The sequence below is a fragment of the Pelophylax lessonae genome (assembly GCF_965119305.1).
Source record: "Pelophylax lessonae genome assembly, chromosome: 6".
NCBI lineage: Eukaryota > Metazoa > Chordata > Amphibia > Anura > Ranidae > Pelophylax > Pelophylax lessonae.
The window spans coordinates 272,280,657-272,298,750 of record NC_138773.1 but is presented as its reverse complement, the minus strand read 5'-3'; the positions used below and the strand labels follow the sequence as shown (position 1 = coordinate 272,298,750).

General features: G+C 44.1%; 1 protein-coding gene across 1 annotated transcript in view; it reads right to left on the bottom strand.

The window, feature by feature from the left end:
* CCDC148 (coiled-coil domain containing 148) overlaps positions 1-18,094 on the bottom strand; it is a 396,666-nt gene that overhangs the window by 26,622 nt on the left and 351,950 nt on the right. Inside the window, 1 exon segment of the mRNA XM_082260329.1 lies at positions 16,101-16,219. Coding sequence (XP_082116455.1) covers positions 16,101-16,219 — 119 coding nt within the window.

Here is an 18,094-nt window from a genome sequence, read left to right as displayed (position 1 = left end):
TTTCTTTTTTTAAGAACAGATAAAATAAAAAAATAGAGTTCTTCTGACTGCTTGAATTATTTTGATGAAAACCATGGGCATTAATCGTGATGAATTGCAGAAGCGAATTGAATATACGATAATCGTAATCAAATGGAATCCTGAGGCCAGTGAAAATGCACACCTCTAGTTTTAACCCTTCTGCCTCTGTCCATTAATTAAAAAAAGTGTTTTCCATTATCTATATCCTCAGCATATTGCTACCTCTTACACTGATCCATAATATACACTGCAAGGTATTTGTATGCAAACTGTGACTTTTATTTAGCAAACGTTCACATCACCCTGACAGGCTTCACAAGCCATGATTAAGGAGTTTCTATCTCTGTTTGTGGATCAATAGAGGCTCTGTTCATTTTTAACAGCTCAGTTCCTCAATACAGACACCAGAGAAATAGCCGCCAGGAAGAGGTGGTGGAGACCATGATGTTTTATTGGGGAAGATAGCAAGATAAAGACACTGATAGAGAAACAAAATCAAAGGAACAAGATAATGAAACTAGGAAGAGGGGAACAGAAGATTATTGGGTGCGTATGTAAGACATTGGAAAAAGAAATGAGATACGATGTCCAGTAATAATCAGATTCACATTCATTAGTCAAAACAATGAAAGATAATTGTCATAGACAACAGTTTCTCACTGCACATCACATCACATCACCCTATACTTTACTGAAGGATCACTCCACCCTTCAAAGTGACCCCCTCCAAATAGGCATACCTGTAAATAGGTACATACATATTCGCCAGCACGCCATGGATCTTGCAAAGCAGTCCGAAGAAACTTTTTATTGCAGAAAGCATCACTTCAGAAACAGTGCAATGTTTCAGAGTGACGCAGGACCCTTCGTCAGGGGTCCTGCGTGACTCCGAAACGTTGCACTGTTCATGATGTGATGCTTTCTGCAATAAAAAGTTTCTTCGGACTGCTTTGCAAGATCCATGGTGTGCTGGCGAATATGTATGTACCTGTGATAGATCCAGTGTTCAGCTGGGGATCGCTTCAGCACCCAAAACAGATGTGCCTATATCCAGGAAGGTGTGCGATGGGAATATGAACTTTTCTATACCTGTAAATAAGACTTACCTTTCTGGCTGTCCGAGCCACCAGGACACCATTGCATTTACTGGATATCTTATATTATGTGAAGTCTGCCCCACAAAGTTCTCAGGCGTTCCTTCTTATACTCAGAGACATCTTTTACAAGTATGCCTGTTTGGAGTTTTTTTTTCCAATGAAGGTTGCTTTTGTGTTAACCATTCCCTAAACTATTTAAAAAAAAAAAGAAAGATATACTTTAACTATTCAATAGATCAAATAATTTGTGTGTGATTCTTGCAATGTCGTGGGAACTGGTTAATATTATAAAATTAAATATAAATATAAATGTATCCCTGATGCTGCTTGTATAGTGACTGGTACCTCAGACAGTATGGATAATTATAAATGGGGGGAATACTGCGCTTCAAGGATAATTCATATATAATTAGTATTAAATATGTAAAAAAAAAAAATGTTTTTTTTAATGAAGGTTGCTTTTGTGTTAACCATTCCCTAACTATTTAAAAAAAAAAAAAAAGAAAGATATACTTTAACTATTATTTCAGACACTGGTGTACTGAAGCGTCTGCTGGCTTTGTTTTTGGGGTTAGGTACCTCCGGCCTAAGGATTGGTGGGACTTTATGGGCAAGGTATAAACAGTAACGATGAATACAATACTTAGTAAAAGTTTACTGTATGGAAAATCTTATATATATATATATGGTAATAGTGAGAGGTTGTAGGCCCCTGAGTGAGAAGGGTGAGAAAGATAATGAAATGGTGACAATGTGTAAATAGTGACTTGGTAAGATAGGAAGCTTCTCTATTTCATTTAAGAGAGTTTAAGAGAGTTTAAGAGAGTTTTCCTCTTTTTGCGTGGCGACGCGTTTCGGCTCGATCCTGGAGCCTTTTTCAAGGGTGTAAGTCACATTATATTCCTGAAATAATCATATAGATAATCTAAGTTACATATTGGTGATACCTATTGATTGATATATCAAACAATGGTATCTCCAAACAATATATTGGTACATACATTTGTTTTGCCGCAAGTGGAGATGGAGTTCCCTCAAGAAACAGCGAGAGCGTGAGCCTTGTGAGCCTGCAAGGTATTAAGTGAGTTTAGGAGAATCGTATTTGTCTCAAAGATACTGAGTGTTATTTGGGGTGTACAACTTACTGGCTGTGTAGTAGGTCTCGGGGCCCCTGGATTGCCAAATGGGACATACAGAAAGGTCCCATTCAGGTGATGCTTGAGTGTCTTGCTGGGTTGTGCTCCAGATTGGAGTAGTATATCCAGTCAGAGAGGATCTCTATATGAATTAAAATGATTTAAGTAGTTAGGTTCAGTGTGTGGGAATTTTTTAAAAGTGGAGTACAACCGGCATGTATGACCCTTTCAAAGGCTGGTACCTTGTGGGTTCCTTTCTTGCGTTGAGGTCGGGCATCTGATTGTATGCCTGTTGGAGCCTGTTGGGTGGTGTGCTCCGATCTGTATATGGTAGTAGAAATGTATGGGTATGATGTATTGTATATATATGGAGGTTAGTATAGTTACATAGTTAGTGAGGTTGAAAAAAGACATGAGTCCATCCAGTTCAACCTATGATGTGTGTGTGTGTTTGCTTTTAGCCGTACATTGTATACCCCTGTATGTTGTGGTCTTTAAGGTGTCCATCTAATAGTTTTTTGAAACTATCAATGCTCCCTGCTGATACGACTGCTTGTGGAAGAGAATTCCACATCCTTACCGCTCTTACAGTGAAGAACCCCTTACGCACTTTAAGGTTAAACCGCCTTTCCTCTAGTTTTAGTGAGTGGCCACGTGTCTTATTGTATCTCCTTTCTCTGAATAGTTTGTTCCTTATGCTCGGGTCGCCAGTACAGTATTTGTACATTGATATCATATCCCCCCTCAATCGTCTCTTCTCCAGAGAGAATAAGTTCAGGGCTTGTAGTCTTTCCTCATAGCTGATGTCCTCCATCCCCCTAATTATTTTTGTTGCCCTTCTCTGGACTTTCTCCAGTTCCAGCACATCCTTTCTGAGGACCGGTGCCCAGAACTGGACAGCATACTCCAGATGTGGCCGGACCAGAGTCTTGTAGAGCGGGAGAATAATCTCTTTATTTCTGGAGTGAATCCCCTTTTTTATACATCCCAGTATTCTGTTGGCTTTGCTTGCCACTGCCAAGCCTGTTGTCTACCAGTACCCCTAAGTCCTTTTCCATCCTAGACTCACCCAGAGGTTCCCCCCCTAGTGAGTAGCTTGCTTTCTGGTTTCTGGCCCCCAAGTGCATTACTTTACATTTTTCAACATTAAATCTCATCTGCCATGTAGTTGCCCACTCCGTTATTTTGTTCAGGTCCGCTTGCAAGGTTTCCACATCCTGCATAGAAGATATTGGCATGCCTAATTTAGTATCATCCGCAAATACTGAGATTGTACTAGATATCCCCTCCTCTAGATCATTTATGAATAAATTAAACAGGATTGGTCCCAGGACAGAACCCTGGGGGACCCCACTTTCCACACCCGCCCAATCCGAGTACTCCCCATTAATCACCACCCTCTGTACTCTCCCCTGGAGCCAGTTCTCTATCCAGGTACTCACCTTATGGTCCATACCTATCTTCCTTAGTTTGTACAGTAATCGTTTGTGGGGAACGGTGTCGAAGGCCTTTGCAAAGTCCAGATACACCACATCCACAGGCTTACCTTTATCTAGGTGGCAGCTCACTTCATCATAGAAGGTTAATAGATTGGTTTGGCACGAACGATTTTTCATGAATCCGTGCTGATTAATACTTATAATACCGTTTTCATTACTAAAGTCTTGTATGTGGTCCCTTAACATCCCCTCCAATATTTTGCAGACTACAGATGTTAGGCTGATCGGCCTATAGTTACCCGGGATATATCTCGGCCCCTTTTTAAATATTGGTACCACGTTGGCTTTTTTCCAATCAGCTGGCACCATACCCGTCTGTAAACTATCCTTAAAGATCAAGAATAATGGTCTGGCAATCACCTGGCTGAGCTCTTTAAGAACCCTCGGGTGCAAGCCATCCGGTCCCGGGGATTTATTTATGTTAAGCTTCTCTAGTTTAGCTCTAAGTCTATCTTCTGTTAGCCATGGCGGCACTTCCTGAGGTGTATTATTTAGTTCGGCCTTACAAGCTGGGTTCGTGTAGACCCCCGATTCCTTTGTGAAGACTGAAGAAAAGAAATTATTTAACACTTCCGCCTTTTCTCTGTCCTCAGTGGCCATTTTTCCTTTATCATCTTTTATGGGGCCAATGTGTTCTGGCCTCGCTTTCTTACTGTTTATATACTTAAAGAACTTCTTGGGGTTCTTTTTACTCTCCTCTGCTATATGTCTCTCGTGTTCTATTTTAGCCGCCCTGATTTCATCTTTACATTTCTTATTACACTCTTTATAATGCTTAAATGCTGCCACTGACCCCTCAGTCTTGTATTTTTTGAAGGCCTTTTCTTTAGCTCTAATATACATTTTTATGTTGGAGTTTAGCCACCCAGGGTTTAGTTTTGTTCTTTTAAATTTATTTCCCAGTGGAATGCACTGGCCCACCCCCTTGTTAAGTATGCTCTTGAAGCACTCCCATTTTTCCTCTGTGTTCTTTGTTCCCAGGGTTCTATCCCATTTGATATTTTCTAGCAGCGAGCGCAGTTTAGGGAAATTGGCTCTTTTGAAATTCAGCGTCTTAATATTACCCTTGTGTTTCCTATTATTGTAATTAATACTGAAACCAATTGACCTATGGTCACTGCTCCCTAAGTTTTCCCGTATTTCTATATCCGTGAGCAGGTCTGCATTGTTGGTAATCAGTAGGTCAAGTACCGCATTGTTTCTTGTCGGTGCATTCACCATCTGACCCATGAAATTGTCCTGCAAAATATTTAGGAACTGCCTAGCCTTGGCTGAGTGCGCGGTTCCTTCTGCCCAGTCTATATCCGGATAATTAAAGTCCCCCATTATAATGACATTTCCCATCCTTGCTGCCAATCCTATCTGTAACATGAGGTCCGCCTCCCCCTCCTCACTCTGGTTGGGGGGCCTATAGCATACGCCCAATATTACCTTCCCCACCGTGCCTTCCCTTTGAAGCTCTACCCATAGGGATTCTGCCTCGTCCATAGCTCCATTATTAATATCATCCCTCATATTTACCTGTATACTGTTCTTAATATACAGACATACCCCTCCCCCTTTTTTACCCTCTCTATCCCTGCGATAAAGGGAATACCCCTGAATGGTCGCCATCCAATCATGAGAGCTGTCGAACCAAGTCTCAGTTATCCCCACAAAATCTAAGTCCTCCTCAAACATCAGCAGCTCCAGCTCTCCCATCTTGTTGGCCAGGCTTCTGGCATTGGTATACAAGCCTCGTAATTTAGATCGGTTACATTTATCCTCATTTGATGTTTTTAGGCTGCTCTCTTGATTTTTCCCCGTACCCACCCTGGGTTTAGGAGCTCCGAACACCCTACCGCTAATGCCCCCATTTCTGCCCTCTGAATCTTGCTTTCCACTGGCTAATTCTACATCTGTACCCTCCCCCCCCATTCCCTAGTTTAAAAGCCCCTCTAACTTTTCGGCCATCCTCGCACCCAGTACGGCTGCACCCACCCCATTTAGGTGCAATCCGTCCCTACCAAAGAGCCGGTGACCGACTGAGAATTCGGCCCAGTTCTCCAGGAACCCGAAACCCTCCTTACTACACCAGCTCCTCAGCCACTCGTTAACTTCCCTAATCTCCCGCTGCCTCTCTGGTGTGGCTCGAGGTACAGGTAGTATTTCGGAAAATACTACCTTGGAGGTCCTAGTCCTCAACTTAGCGCCTAAGTCCCTGAAATCGTTTAGGACTCTCCGTCTTCCTCTGCCTATGTCATTGGTACCCACGTGTACCATGACAGCTGGGTCTTCCCCAGCCCCACCCAGTAATCTGTCCACCCGATCCGCGATGTGCCGAACCCGAGCGCCCGGCAAACAACAGACTGTTCGGCGCACACGGTCTATGTCACAGATTACACTGTCTGCCCTTCTAATAATTGAGTCCCCTACCACCAGCACCTGTCTTTCCTTTCCCTTTCTCCCGGCCTCACTGGAGGAGTTCTTCCCCTGGCAGCTAGGGGCGTCACTCTGCTCCAGCAATGCTGGTCCCTGACTGGTTTCCCCAACATCACTCAACGGGGCGAATCTGTTGGGGTGCTCCAGCCCAGGATCAGCCTCCTTGCCTTGTTCCCTTCTACCCCTCCTAACTGTCACCCCTCTACTCTGCTCTGATGCCTGCACCTCCGATACTCCGCCCACCTCTGTGCAGACCCCTGTCTGCACCTGATTGGTACAATCCTGGCTCTCCTCCGGTATGGACATTCGTCTCAGTGTTGCCAGCTGCTTCCCTAGATTCAGGACCTGAGCTTCCAGGGAAGCAACGTGCTCACATTTTGCGCATTTGTATTCGCCCTCGATCACCTGTCCGAGGAACGCATACATATCACAAGATGTACACCGAGTCGCATCTCCACACCCGCCGGGCATTGTACCTACTAATCTAATCTAATGGGGATTCAGCGATTTAAGTCTATCCTATGTGGCTATTTCCTGGCTTCCTAACGCTACCTTCTCACCCTGTGGTATTCCACTTCACTCACTTGACGCTCAGTTGCACAACACTCACAATCTCACAGCCCAGTCAGTCGCACAACACGGTCAGACGCACAACACTAAGTCGCACAGCCCGGTCAGATGCACACACTGAGTCGCACAGCCCGGTCAGACGCACAACACTGAGTCGCACAGCCCGGTCAGACGCACAACACTGAGTCGCACAGCCCGGTCAGACGCACAACACTGAGTCGCACAGCCCGGTCAGACGCACAACACTGAGTCGCACAGCCCGGTCAGACGCACAACACTCTCAGTCGCACAGCCCGGTCAGACGCACAACACTGGGTCACACAGCCCGGTCAGACGCACAACACTCTCAGTCGCACAGCCCGGTCAGACGCACAACACTCTCAGTCGTACAGCCCGGTCAGACGCACAACACTGGGTCACACAGCCCGGTCAGACGCACAACACTAAGTCGCACAGCCCGGTCAGACGCACAACACTGAGTCGCACAGCCAGGTCAGACGCACAACACTGAGTCGCACAGCCCGGTCAGACGCACAACACTGAGTCGCACAGCCCGGTCAGACGCACAACACTCTCAGTCGCACAGCCTGGTCAGACGCACAACACTCTCAGTCGCACAGCCCGGTCAGACGCACAACACTCTCAGTCACGCAGCCTGGTCAGACGCACAACACTGGGTCACACAGCCCGGTCAGACGCACAACACTAAGTCGCACAGCCCGGTCAGACGCACAACACTGAGTCGCACAGCCCGGTCAGACGCACAACACTGAGTCGCACAGCCCGGTCAGACGCACAACACTCTCAGTCGCACAGCCTGGTCAGACGCACAACACTCTCAGTCGCACAGCCCGGTCAGACGCACAACACTCTCAGTCGCACAGCCTGGTCAGACGCACAACACTCTCAGTCGCACAGCCCGGTCAGACGCACAACACTCTCAGTCGCACAGCCCTGTCAGATGCACAACACTCTCAGTCGCACAGCCCGGTCAGACGCACAACACTGAGTCGCACAGCCCGGTCAGACGCACAACACTGAGTTGCACAGCCCGGTCAGACGCACAACACTCAGTCGCACAGCCCCGTCAGACGCACAACACTCAGTCGCACAGCCTGGTCAGATGCACAACACTGAGTCGCACAGCCCGGTCAGACTCAGTCGCACAGCCTGGTCAGATGCACAACACTCAGTCGCACAGCCCGGTCAGACGCACAACTCTCAGTCGCACAGCCCGGTCAGACGCACAACAGTCGCACAGCCCGGTCAGACATAGTATAATATATAATTGGACGGTAAAGCCGTATATCCACTTGTGCTTTTGCACTATTGTGTTTTGGGATAATATATATGTGTGTGGCCTTGTATGGGCCCTAAACTCTGGCTATGTATTCGCCACTTCTTAAATTAGTATATATTGTGCATATACCCGTGCGTCCTTCAGGTGATGCATCCCTCAATCTAAGCGACTGTGAGTCGCTGAATATACTACAATTCCTGGTAGGAGGTCAACAGGGTTGTATGGGAGTTTGCTTCATTTGCAACCCAATATGTTTGAGGTAAGGTGCCGTCATGTACTCGGGAATATATGTATTGGTGGCTATAAGGTGTACATATCGCACAACCAAAAGGTAAGGTAACATCACAGTGGGGGTAGAGGAACCAGTGTACAAAATTGTAGCTCCTTTAATGGTGTTGAGTGATTTGAAATGCTGGCCTGTTGAGGCCAGTGACTCACATTTAAAATCGCAGGCATGCCTCTTCGGTGTGCGGGCTTGCAGCGGCTCTGTAGGTACCTCTCTCCTCTCTGGCTGTGTGAGAGTGAGAGGACCCGATGCTCCCCGGCCTTTTAAAGAGGCTCGCGCATGCGCAGATCGCGCAGCACGTTCCTCTCGCTGATTCCCTTCAGCTGACGCTAGGCTGTGGGGCGCGTGCGAGAGTTGCGCGCGCATCCTCACCTACGTCATCCAGGATATCAGCTGGCGGCCGCCGACAAGGTAGGGCGTGCTTCCACAGATGTGGGAGGGGGCGTCTGCTGGCTTTATACTGTATCTTTTGGGATAAATGGTGAAAATATACTGACAGGATCAACAGATAATAAAAAATTGGTTACAGGGGGGACTCTGAAAAACAAAAACTGTGCTGTGTTATTGCTATTGACAGGCTGAACTGAGTTTTACTCTAAAGCAAACTCGGTCGCCAAAATTTCCTTTAAAATTAACCCCACTTTTTGTGCCTAAGTGTCATTCTAAACCCAGATTACCTTTCATAATAGTGGTGACATCATCACTGAGCTATACATAGATTGTGCAGCGTGCACAGCTGTGGGGGGATCCCAACAGGTCCACCCACCACAGACTGCCTACAGAAAACTACAGGAGGGGGTGGAGAAAAGACCAGTCACTTTGCACAATGAGACAGAGACGCAGTGATTGGTCTTTATTACAGAATGCTCTTGCACAGAGATAATGTTTCACACTGGATTACTGCACAGATCTGGAAGAAATACACAAAGAACACGACAATTAAAGTAAGAAGACACATACTCCTTGTATTAGGACAATATTTGCTCATCCTGAAGTTCAGCTTTAAAAAAAGATGAAAAAGCTATTTTATTTAGGCAAATGTTTATAATACACAGTGGTTTACCCAATGAACAATCATTCAGTTAAGGTTTTCATCTTCTTTAGGCTCCATGTACACGGGACGTTGTTAAAAGTCCCTTTGAATGCTGGAATTTTTAGGACGTTTGAAATGTCCGTTCAGTCGCGTTTGTACCTGTGTTTAGAGGGCGTTTAGCAGCGTTTGCGGGCGTTTGCGTTTAGAAGCGTTCCTAGAGGTCATAAAAATTATTCCCCTTTATAATGGAAAAACGCGAACGCTAAACTGGGTCATCGCGTTCAGACGCGTTCGGACGCGTTTGTGCGTTTGAAACGCCGGGAAACACACGTTCGAACGCAAATAATTGCGTTTTAAAAACAGTCCCTGAACGCAACTGCCTGCAAATGACTGTAAACGACCTGGTGTACATGGACAGATAAGATAAAATGTAGATGGGTTCAGGGGCTTCTGAAAAAAACGCCCAACTGCTCCTAAACGGCCATTTCCAGCGTCCCGTGTACATGGAGCCTTAAACTGAGAGCACAGTGTAGCACACCTATGCACATTTATTAAGAACAAAGGCAATAGGAAAGTGATACCTGGAGATGACAGATGTAGACATAAAATGTGTAACACTGAGACAAAACACAAGGGAAGTGACCACACTGCACATTCTCATGATAGTCTGTTGCACATTGCCATATTGAAAATAATATCTTCCCCATTTAATTTCACTTTGACCTTGAATTGCAGTTTGCTTTAGATCAGCAATAACAAGAATAAATTAAATAGGCACACAGTACCAGAGGGTTAAGAGTTCTGCAATCCACAAAAATTGTAATATGACATTTCTTAATGGTTTCCCCGTAGCCCTGCAAGGCTTGCACTGTCTGGTGCATGTTCTGTGCTCCCTTGTGTTTGCAGGATCAATATTAATCTTTAAGAGTTGTGAAAACGCTGAAGATATTACCAGACTTCTCAATCCACAACATTAAAAATTAAAAGCAATAGTTTCTTTGTGTGAAACATGCTTACATCTTTACAGCCACAGAGGTATTTGAAAAGTTAAAAGTGTTGATCCTAGGGATGGATGTGGGTATCTTAAACAATTATTTCAGTTTAATGGGAATGTTTTTTCCGCCATAGTCTGCCATAAGGCAAAGGCTAACTCCAGGCAAAGCTAAAGAATGCAACTAACACTTGTCTTGGGTCCCTTTATACACGCAAGGATGGCTCCAATTTTTTAAGGGTTGCTCTGTTGGTGCTGGGAATTAGGTGGAGAAGGTAGCACAATGCACGCAGCATTTCTTGTAGGTGTATTTAAAGAGATAAATGTGGTCAAAAGTGAGTGTGATTGAAAAGTGCATGTTTCTTCGTGGTCTATGGCTTGTAGTGTGCCACCTTTCCCCCTTTGTATAGACAAAATAGAGCCTTGGAGTACACTTAAGAGATTGTGGGAGTAAATTAGGCCCATTGGGGCCAGTGACGATAACCCCCCAGCAAGTGTCAAGGCCACCAATGGTAACCCCAGCAAGTGTCATACCCAGCAATAATAACTCCTAGCAATAAACCCCAGCATATATCAGTGCCTGCAAGTTAAGCACCTGGACTCTTCTTCTAACAGAGGCATGCTGTTGTCATAGATGCAGTATGTGGCTTAGCATTGTCCTGATGAAATATGCCAGGCCTTTTCTAAAAAAAATTGTCAAATTTCTATTCACATGACCACAGAACAGCTTACCACCTTGCAACAGACAATTTTCAATGAGTCTTGGCCCAGAGAAGGCGGTGGCATTTCTGGATCATTTTCAGATATGGCTTGTTCTTTCCATGACAGAGCTTTAACTTGCATTTTTGGATGGCACAGCAAACTGTGTTCACAGACAGTGATTTTTGGAGGCATCCATGCAGTGATGTCCATCACAGAATCATGTCTGTTTTTTGATATTATGTAATCTAGATGATGATACTGTATATTTAAAGTCTTTGCAATTTTACACTGAGGAACATTACTTTGAAATTGTTTGACAATTTTTAGATGCAGCTTTTCACAGATTGGTGAACCTCTGCCCATCCTTACTTCTGAGACACTCTCAATCTCTAAGATGTCCCTTTTATACCCAATCATGTTACTGACCTGTTGCCAATTAAAGTGGTTGTAAAGGCAGAAGGTATTTTATCTTACTCTTCTCCTCATTAAGTGAGACAGCAGCTTGGTGCCATTGGCTGTTGTTGTTGTCAATCAAAGTCAGTGAGCCAATGAGGACTGCGGCTCTGAGTCTGAATGGACAAAGGAAGCTGTGGTTCCAAAGCAAGCTACTTTCTGTGGGGGCACTTAACAGGAGGGAGGGGCCAGGAGCACCGAAGAGGGACTCGAGAAGAGGGGGATCCAGGCTGCTCTATGCAAAAACCATTACACAGAGCAGGTAAGGATAACATGTTTGTTATTTTTAACGAAAAAAAAAAAAAACAATACTTTAGTATCACTTTAACCACTTGCCGACTGCCTAACAACGATTTACGCCGGCAGTCAGCCCCTCACAGGCAAAGCGACGTAGGTGTATGTCGCTAGCCTGTGAGGCTCTAGGACCCCCCCGCTCGCTCACGGACCCCCCCACCCCCCCCCGCGCGTGTGCCCAGCGGACATCGCGATTGTCCGTTACAGCGGGAGAAAGGCAGGCGGCTAATGTAAACACAGCCGCCTGTCATTCTCCCCTGTGTAAGAATTGAGATCATACGGTTCTGCTATGTGGGACCGTTGATCTCTGTTCTTACACCTCAAGCCACATCCAATCACAGTTAGAAGCACGCTCCTAAGGACACACTTAACCCCTCCCTCTCAAAAAAACTTAACCCCTTCACTGCCACTGGTAACCCCAAAAGTGTCAAAAATGTCAGTCAGGGTCCGATCTGTCCGCCGCAATGTCGCAGCCCCGCAAAAAAAAAATGGCAGAACGCTGCCATTACTCGTTAAAAAAAAAACAACAAAAATGACAAAAATCTTTCCCTTAGTTAGTAAACTCAATAACTTTTGCGCAAACCAATCAAAATACACTTTTTGCGATTTTTTTTTACCAAACATATGTAGCATAAAACAAATTGGCCTAAAATGTTAAAAAAGAATGTGTTATTTTTGCAAAATTGACACTCTTTTTTTGTTTATAGCGCATGATCAAAAAATCGCACAGGTGATCAAATACCACCAAAAGAAAGCTCTGTTTGTGGAAAAAAAAAGGTCGTCAAATTTGTTTAGGTACAGTTCCGAATCGCAAAATAGGCCTTGGTCAGGAAGGGGGTAAAATCTTCCGGGGCTTAAGTGGTTAACCTAATCAGTTGCAAAATGTTCTTCCATATCTTCTTTGATAGTATCACTTACTTTGTCAGCTTTTTGTTGCCCTGTCCCCTCTTTTTTGAAACGTGTTGCTGCCATCAATTTCTTATTTTTTTGTTAAATGGTACATTTTCTCATTTTAAACATTTGATATGTTTTCTATAACATATTGTAAATAAAATATTGGTTTATGACATTTGCAAATCATTGCATTCTGCTTTTGTGTAGACTTTATAGAGTATCCCAACTTTTTTGGAATTGGGGTTGGATATTTTTTACAGGGAATGTTAATACATTTTGTCAGTTTTATTTTAATGTTTTTAAAAATGACATGCTTAGAAACTATTTTTTTTAATGTTTTAGTTATTAACCACTTAAGCCCCGGAAGATTTTACCCCCATTCCGACCAGGGGGTATTTTGCGATTCGGCACTGCGTGACTTTAACGGACAATTGCGCGGTCGTGCGACGCTGTACCTAAACGAATTTGGCGTCCTTTTTTTCCCACAAACAGAGCTTTCTTTTGGTGGTATTTGATCACCTGTGCGATTTTTTGATCACGCGCTATAAACAAAAAAAGAGCGTCAATTTTGCAAAAATAGCAATATTTTTCACATTTTTTTATATGAAATTCCCCCAAAAAAAAATTTAAAAATCAAAATTTTTTTACTTTTTCGGCCAATTTGTTTTATGCTACCTATGTTTGGTAAAAAAAATCGCAAAAAACGTATTTTGATTGGTTTGCGCAAAAGTTATCGCGTTTACTAACAAAGGGAAAGATTTCTGTCATTTTTGTTGTTTTTTTTTTTAACGTGTAATGGCGGCGATCTGCGATTTTTTTTGCGGTACTGCGAAATTGGGGCGGACAGATCGGACCCTTGACTGACATTTTTGACACTTTTGGGGTTACCAGTGACATTTCTACAGTAATCAGTGCTATATATATGCACTGTTACTGTAAAAATACACTGGTAGTGAAGGGGTTAACTTTATTTGGGAGGGAGGGGCTGTGTGTGTCCCTAGGGGCGTGCTTTCTACTGTGATTGGCTGGGGCTTGAGCTGTATGGACACTGATCAACGGATCTACATACTAGATCCGAGTGATCAGTATCCTAACAGCGAGGAGAATGACAGGTGGCTTGCTTACACAAGCTGCCTGACATTCTCCCTCTCCCCCGCCGATCGCCGAGTGACCGGCGGACATCGGGTCCGCCGGTCACACGCGCGGGGGGGTCCGTGACCACGCGGGAGCGGGAGCGCGCCTCCGGGGGCGCGCGCTCGCTCCCTAGACCCTCACAAGCTAGTGACGTAGCCCTACGTCACTTTGCCTGTGAGGGGCTGACTGCCGACGTAGATCGGCGTTAGGCAGTCGGCAAGTGGTTAATATAAAACATCAATTTATATTAAAAAAATAAAATATTTACAAATTACATACTGTATATGACAATGTATTTAGAAAACATAGTGGACTTTCTAATAAACACGTTTAGCACCACTTTTATGCTTCTTAAAAGACTGACCTCAGTTAACCACCAGTTAAGACACAGTGGGGGGAGGGGATTTACTAAAACTGGAGCACTTACAATCTGGTGTAGCTGTGCATGATAGCAAATCATCTTCTAACTTCAGCTTGTTCACTGGTTCAATTAGGTTTTGACAAAAAAACCTGCAAGCTGATTTCTATGGTTTCTATGCAGATCTGCAGTAGATTTTGCATGCTCCAATTTTAGTAATGCCTCGTACACACGTACCGATCGTCAGCCAAACGATCGGCCGTCTTTTGTCCAGGGCTGTCTTGTCTGTTGAAAACTGCTAAAGACTGCACACGAATTTTGTCGGCCAACAACAGCCGACTCTTTTCTGAGCATGCCTAGTCTTGCTAATCGGCTGTTTGTCAGCCGAATTCTGTACTGACTGGCGAACAATCGGCCGTTCTGGTGTTGGCATACAAAAATTTTAATGCCTGCACAACAGATTCTGTTCAGCCGAAAATGCGCTGTCGGCTGTCGGAAACATCATACTAACAAGCCTACAATCGGCCGATCGGTCGTCGGCCAAATATTTACGGCCGACAATCGGTACGTGTGTACGAGGCTTTACTCCCCCAGTCCTCTCTGTAAGTCAAGGGGAGGGGATGTTCCTCCTCTGAAACATTTAGGTCTTTATTTAGCACAACAACTACTCTGTGAAATGGCAGCTGCTTTTTATGATGGTGAATAGCTTTCCTTGTTGGTTGTGTGCAATATACAACATTTCAATTTTGAAGCAGCTCAAACAAAAACAAATGCTTGTGTATATGAACCCTACAGGTGCTCAAAGAGTCTTGGCAACCCATAGAGTAATAAATGTTCTCCCAACAAGGATGTGCAGAGGAGATATCTTCCTGTCCTCTGTAGCTCCACTACTCTCATGCATGTTGTCGGATGGATTGAAGTGTTTTTTGGTTGTCTTTAAGGGGTACCTATAAACAGCCAGTCCTTGCTCAGGTGTTAAACTGGGGCAGGATCAGGTTATTTATAGCCAGATTTATGTTCGCCATATTTGGCTTGAATTTCAGATGATTTATGTTAGCAGCGTCAACAACACCCACCCCAACAAATTTTATTGAAAAATTAAAGCAGTTGGGTGGAAACCTGTCAGCTGATCAGTGACTGCGACCTCAGATGCAGTCACTGTTTGGGTATTCTGACAGCCGCTGGTATCAAAGGAAATTACTCTACACTATAATCTACACTACACTATAACGCTACTGAATATTCTACACATTTAGCATCAATAGAGATATCTTTTGATCTCTCTTTATTACCCGCGGGGTTGAACGAGAGAAGACAAAATGTGTACGGCTAGCCTTAGGACCCTTTCACAGGGAGCCACTCTGTTCAGTAGGGGATTCATAAGCAGATCATCTGCTGAATTGGGACTGAACAGGACAGATATCAGTTTTTTTTACATCTGTGCCCATTGAGTATGTGTCCGCATTTACACAGAAGACCCAGAGGACCTGCAATAGCTCTGTGGTCAGACATGTGTCTGTTTACATTAGGCAACCTCCAATCTGTCACATTTAGATCCGGAGGAATGGAAAAGGATGCCGTCTGTTTTAATTTTTGGGCCTGCATGGACTCGGAGTTAGGCAGGTGTAAACGGATACAGGTCTGTTTACATCAGCCTACACATGGAGTTGCATGGAGCTTCCAATCAGGTCCGCTTGAAAAATGGACTGGTGGGCCTGATCGGAATGCCCGTGTAAAGGTAGTCCTTAGAGGATGACTTCTATCAGCCACAACAGTCATGCAACCAACAATCTTGTTTACCTCTACTTGGAAGGATGGAGAAGGTGCACAGTAAAGGGTCCAACTCTGCTGGGAGCACCACTTTACTAAAGAAACCCCATTAGTTTTGCACTACACCAACTACACTCTTACCGCTCTCTGTCTTTTTCAGCTTGCTGCGTCATTATTCTCCTTAGCTGCTCCAGGCGCTCTTCATCTCTTCTCTGTAGCTCTTCCCACGCTTGTCGCCTATCGGCTTTGTACTTCTGTATCTGTCGCGTGAGGCAAAAAGAAAGTTCAGACTAAAATGCACCTAAGCCTGCGTGACAAGCTATACAAAAGGAAATCCCAGAAGCCAGAATATCTTGATATTGTTTCTTGCAAATACAATTCAGTATAAATGTGCTGTGAGGCTTGAAATCCCGTGCTTTGTTTTCCTGTGGCTTCACTGCTGATTTCATTTCTAACTAAGTGGAAACATTTATAAGACAAAGAGCCGCATTCCATAAAATCACCCACCTGCACCACTCCAGGCACATTGATTCTGTTTTCATGGAGCGTGTACAGTAGTCTCTCTGCAAAATACCTGACTCTCTCGCCAGTGCGTATTAAAATCCAGTCCACCCTAACCGGATTCTGCAGATATGGAGATTGATGGGCTGAATCACCCACTGGCATCTTACGTAAGTGTATATAAACTATAAAAAATGTACTTCTCTTATTTGCCCCCTTTAGCTACAAAAAATAAACTACAAGCATTTTGTTATATCTGTTTCAAGTGCTATATAAATCCTGTATATTAATAATAATGAAAGGAAAAAAACCAACAGCTAGTTCCTGACAGAAATCTAGTGAGCTAAAACTTCCTGTGTGCTTTGCCTCAACTGATTGTCATTAGTTTGCATTGTTCGCAGTTCTCTGTGGACAAAATAAATTCTGCTGTTGGTATGGAGATGAGGAGAGGATTAGGTGCTCTGTAGTCTTAAAGCACTTCCTGTCATAGGGTGATATTGCTGCTCCTCCATATATACAGTATAGTGATTAAGCGTAATGCAATGCCAAGCCGCTGCAAGCAAAGCCAACAGAATACTGGGATGTATAAAAAAGGGGATTCACTCCAGAAATAAAGAGATTATTCTCCCTCTCTACAAGACTCTGGTCCGGCCACATCTGGAGTATTCTGTCCAGTTCTGGGCACCGGTCCTCAGGAAGGATGTGCTGGAACTGGAAAGAGTCCAGAGAAGGGCAACAAAAATAATTAGGGGAATGGAGGACATCAGCTATGAGGAAAGACTACAAGCAATGAACCTATTCTCTCTGGAGAAGAGACGCTTGAGGGGGGATATGATATCCATGTACAAATATTGTACTAGCAACCCTAGCATATGGAAAAACCTATTCAGAGAAAGGAAATACAATAAGACGCGTGGCCACTCACTAAGACTAGAGGAAAGGCCGTTTAACCTTAAAACACGCAAGGGGTTCTTCACTGTAAGAGCAGTAAGGATGTGGAATTCTCTTCCACAAGCAGTGGTATCAGCAGAGAGCATTGATAGTTTCAAAAAACTATTAGATAGGCACCTTAAAGACCACAACATACAGGGGTATACAATGTACGGTTAGCAGCAAACACACACACACACATCATAGGTTGAACTGGATGGACTGATGTCTTTTTTCAACCTCAGTAACTATGTAACTATGTAATCATCCTCACACAGACCTGTTACTAGCAAAGGAAGAAAAGTCTGAGAAAAAAAAACAAGTGCAGCCAGCCACATCTAAGGTCTGGAAAGGTGTATTATATTACATTTTTGGTTTTGGATTTAGCAAAATAAAAATGAGATTCACTTTCATGGCAATAGCAAAGTGGATGGTGCTGGAAACTCAGATAAACCTATCCTACAGACAAGGGAAGAGAAATATAAAAATCTAGTTGATACTTCTACGATACCATCAAAATTGATATATTGAGTGAACTGTTTAAACAGCAGAAAGTACAAAGGGCAATTCTACCTGATATCTTGGTAACCCTTTAAATGTGCAGTTAGGTTTGACTGGCACTAAACTGAAGTACACCATTTGAGATTTCTTTTTCAATGCCAGTGGTCTCCAAACTGTGGTCTGGGGGCCAAATGCAGACATTT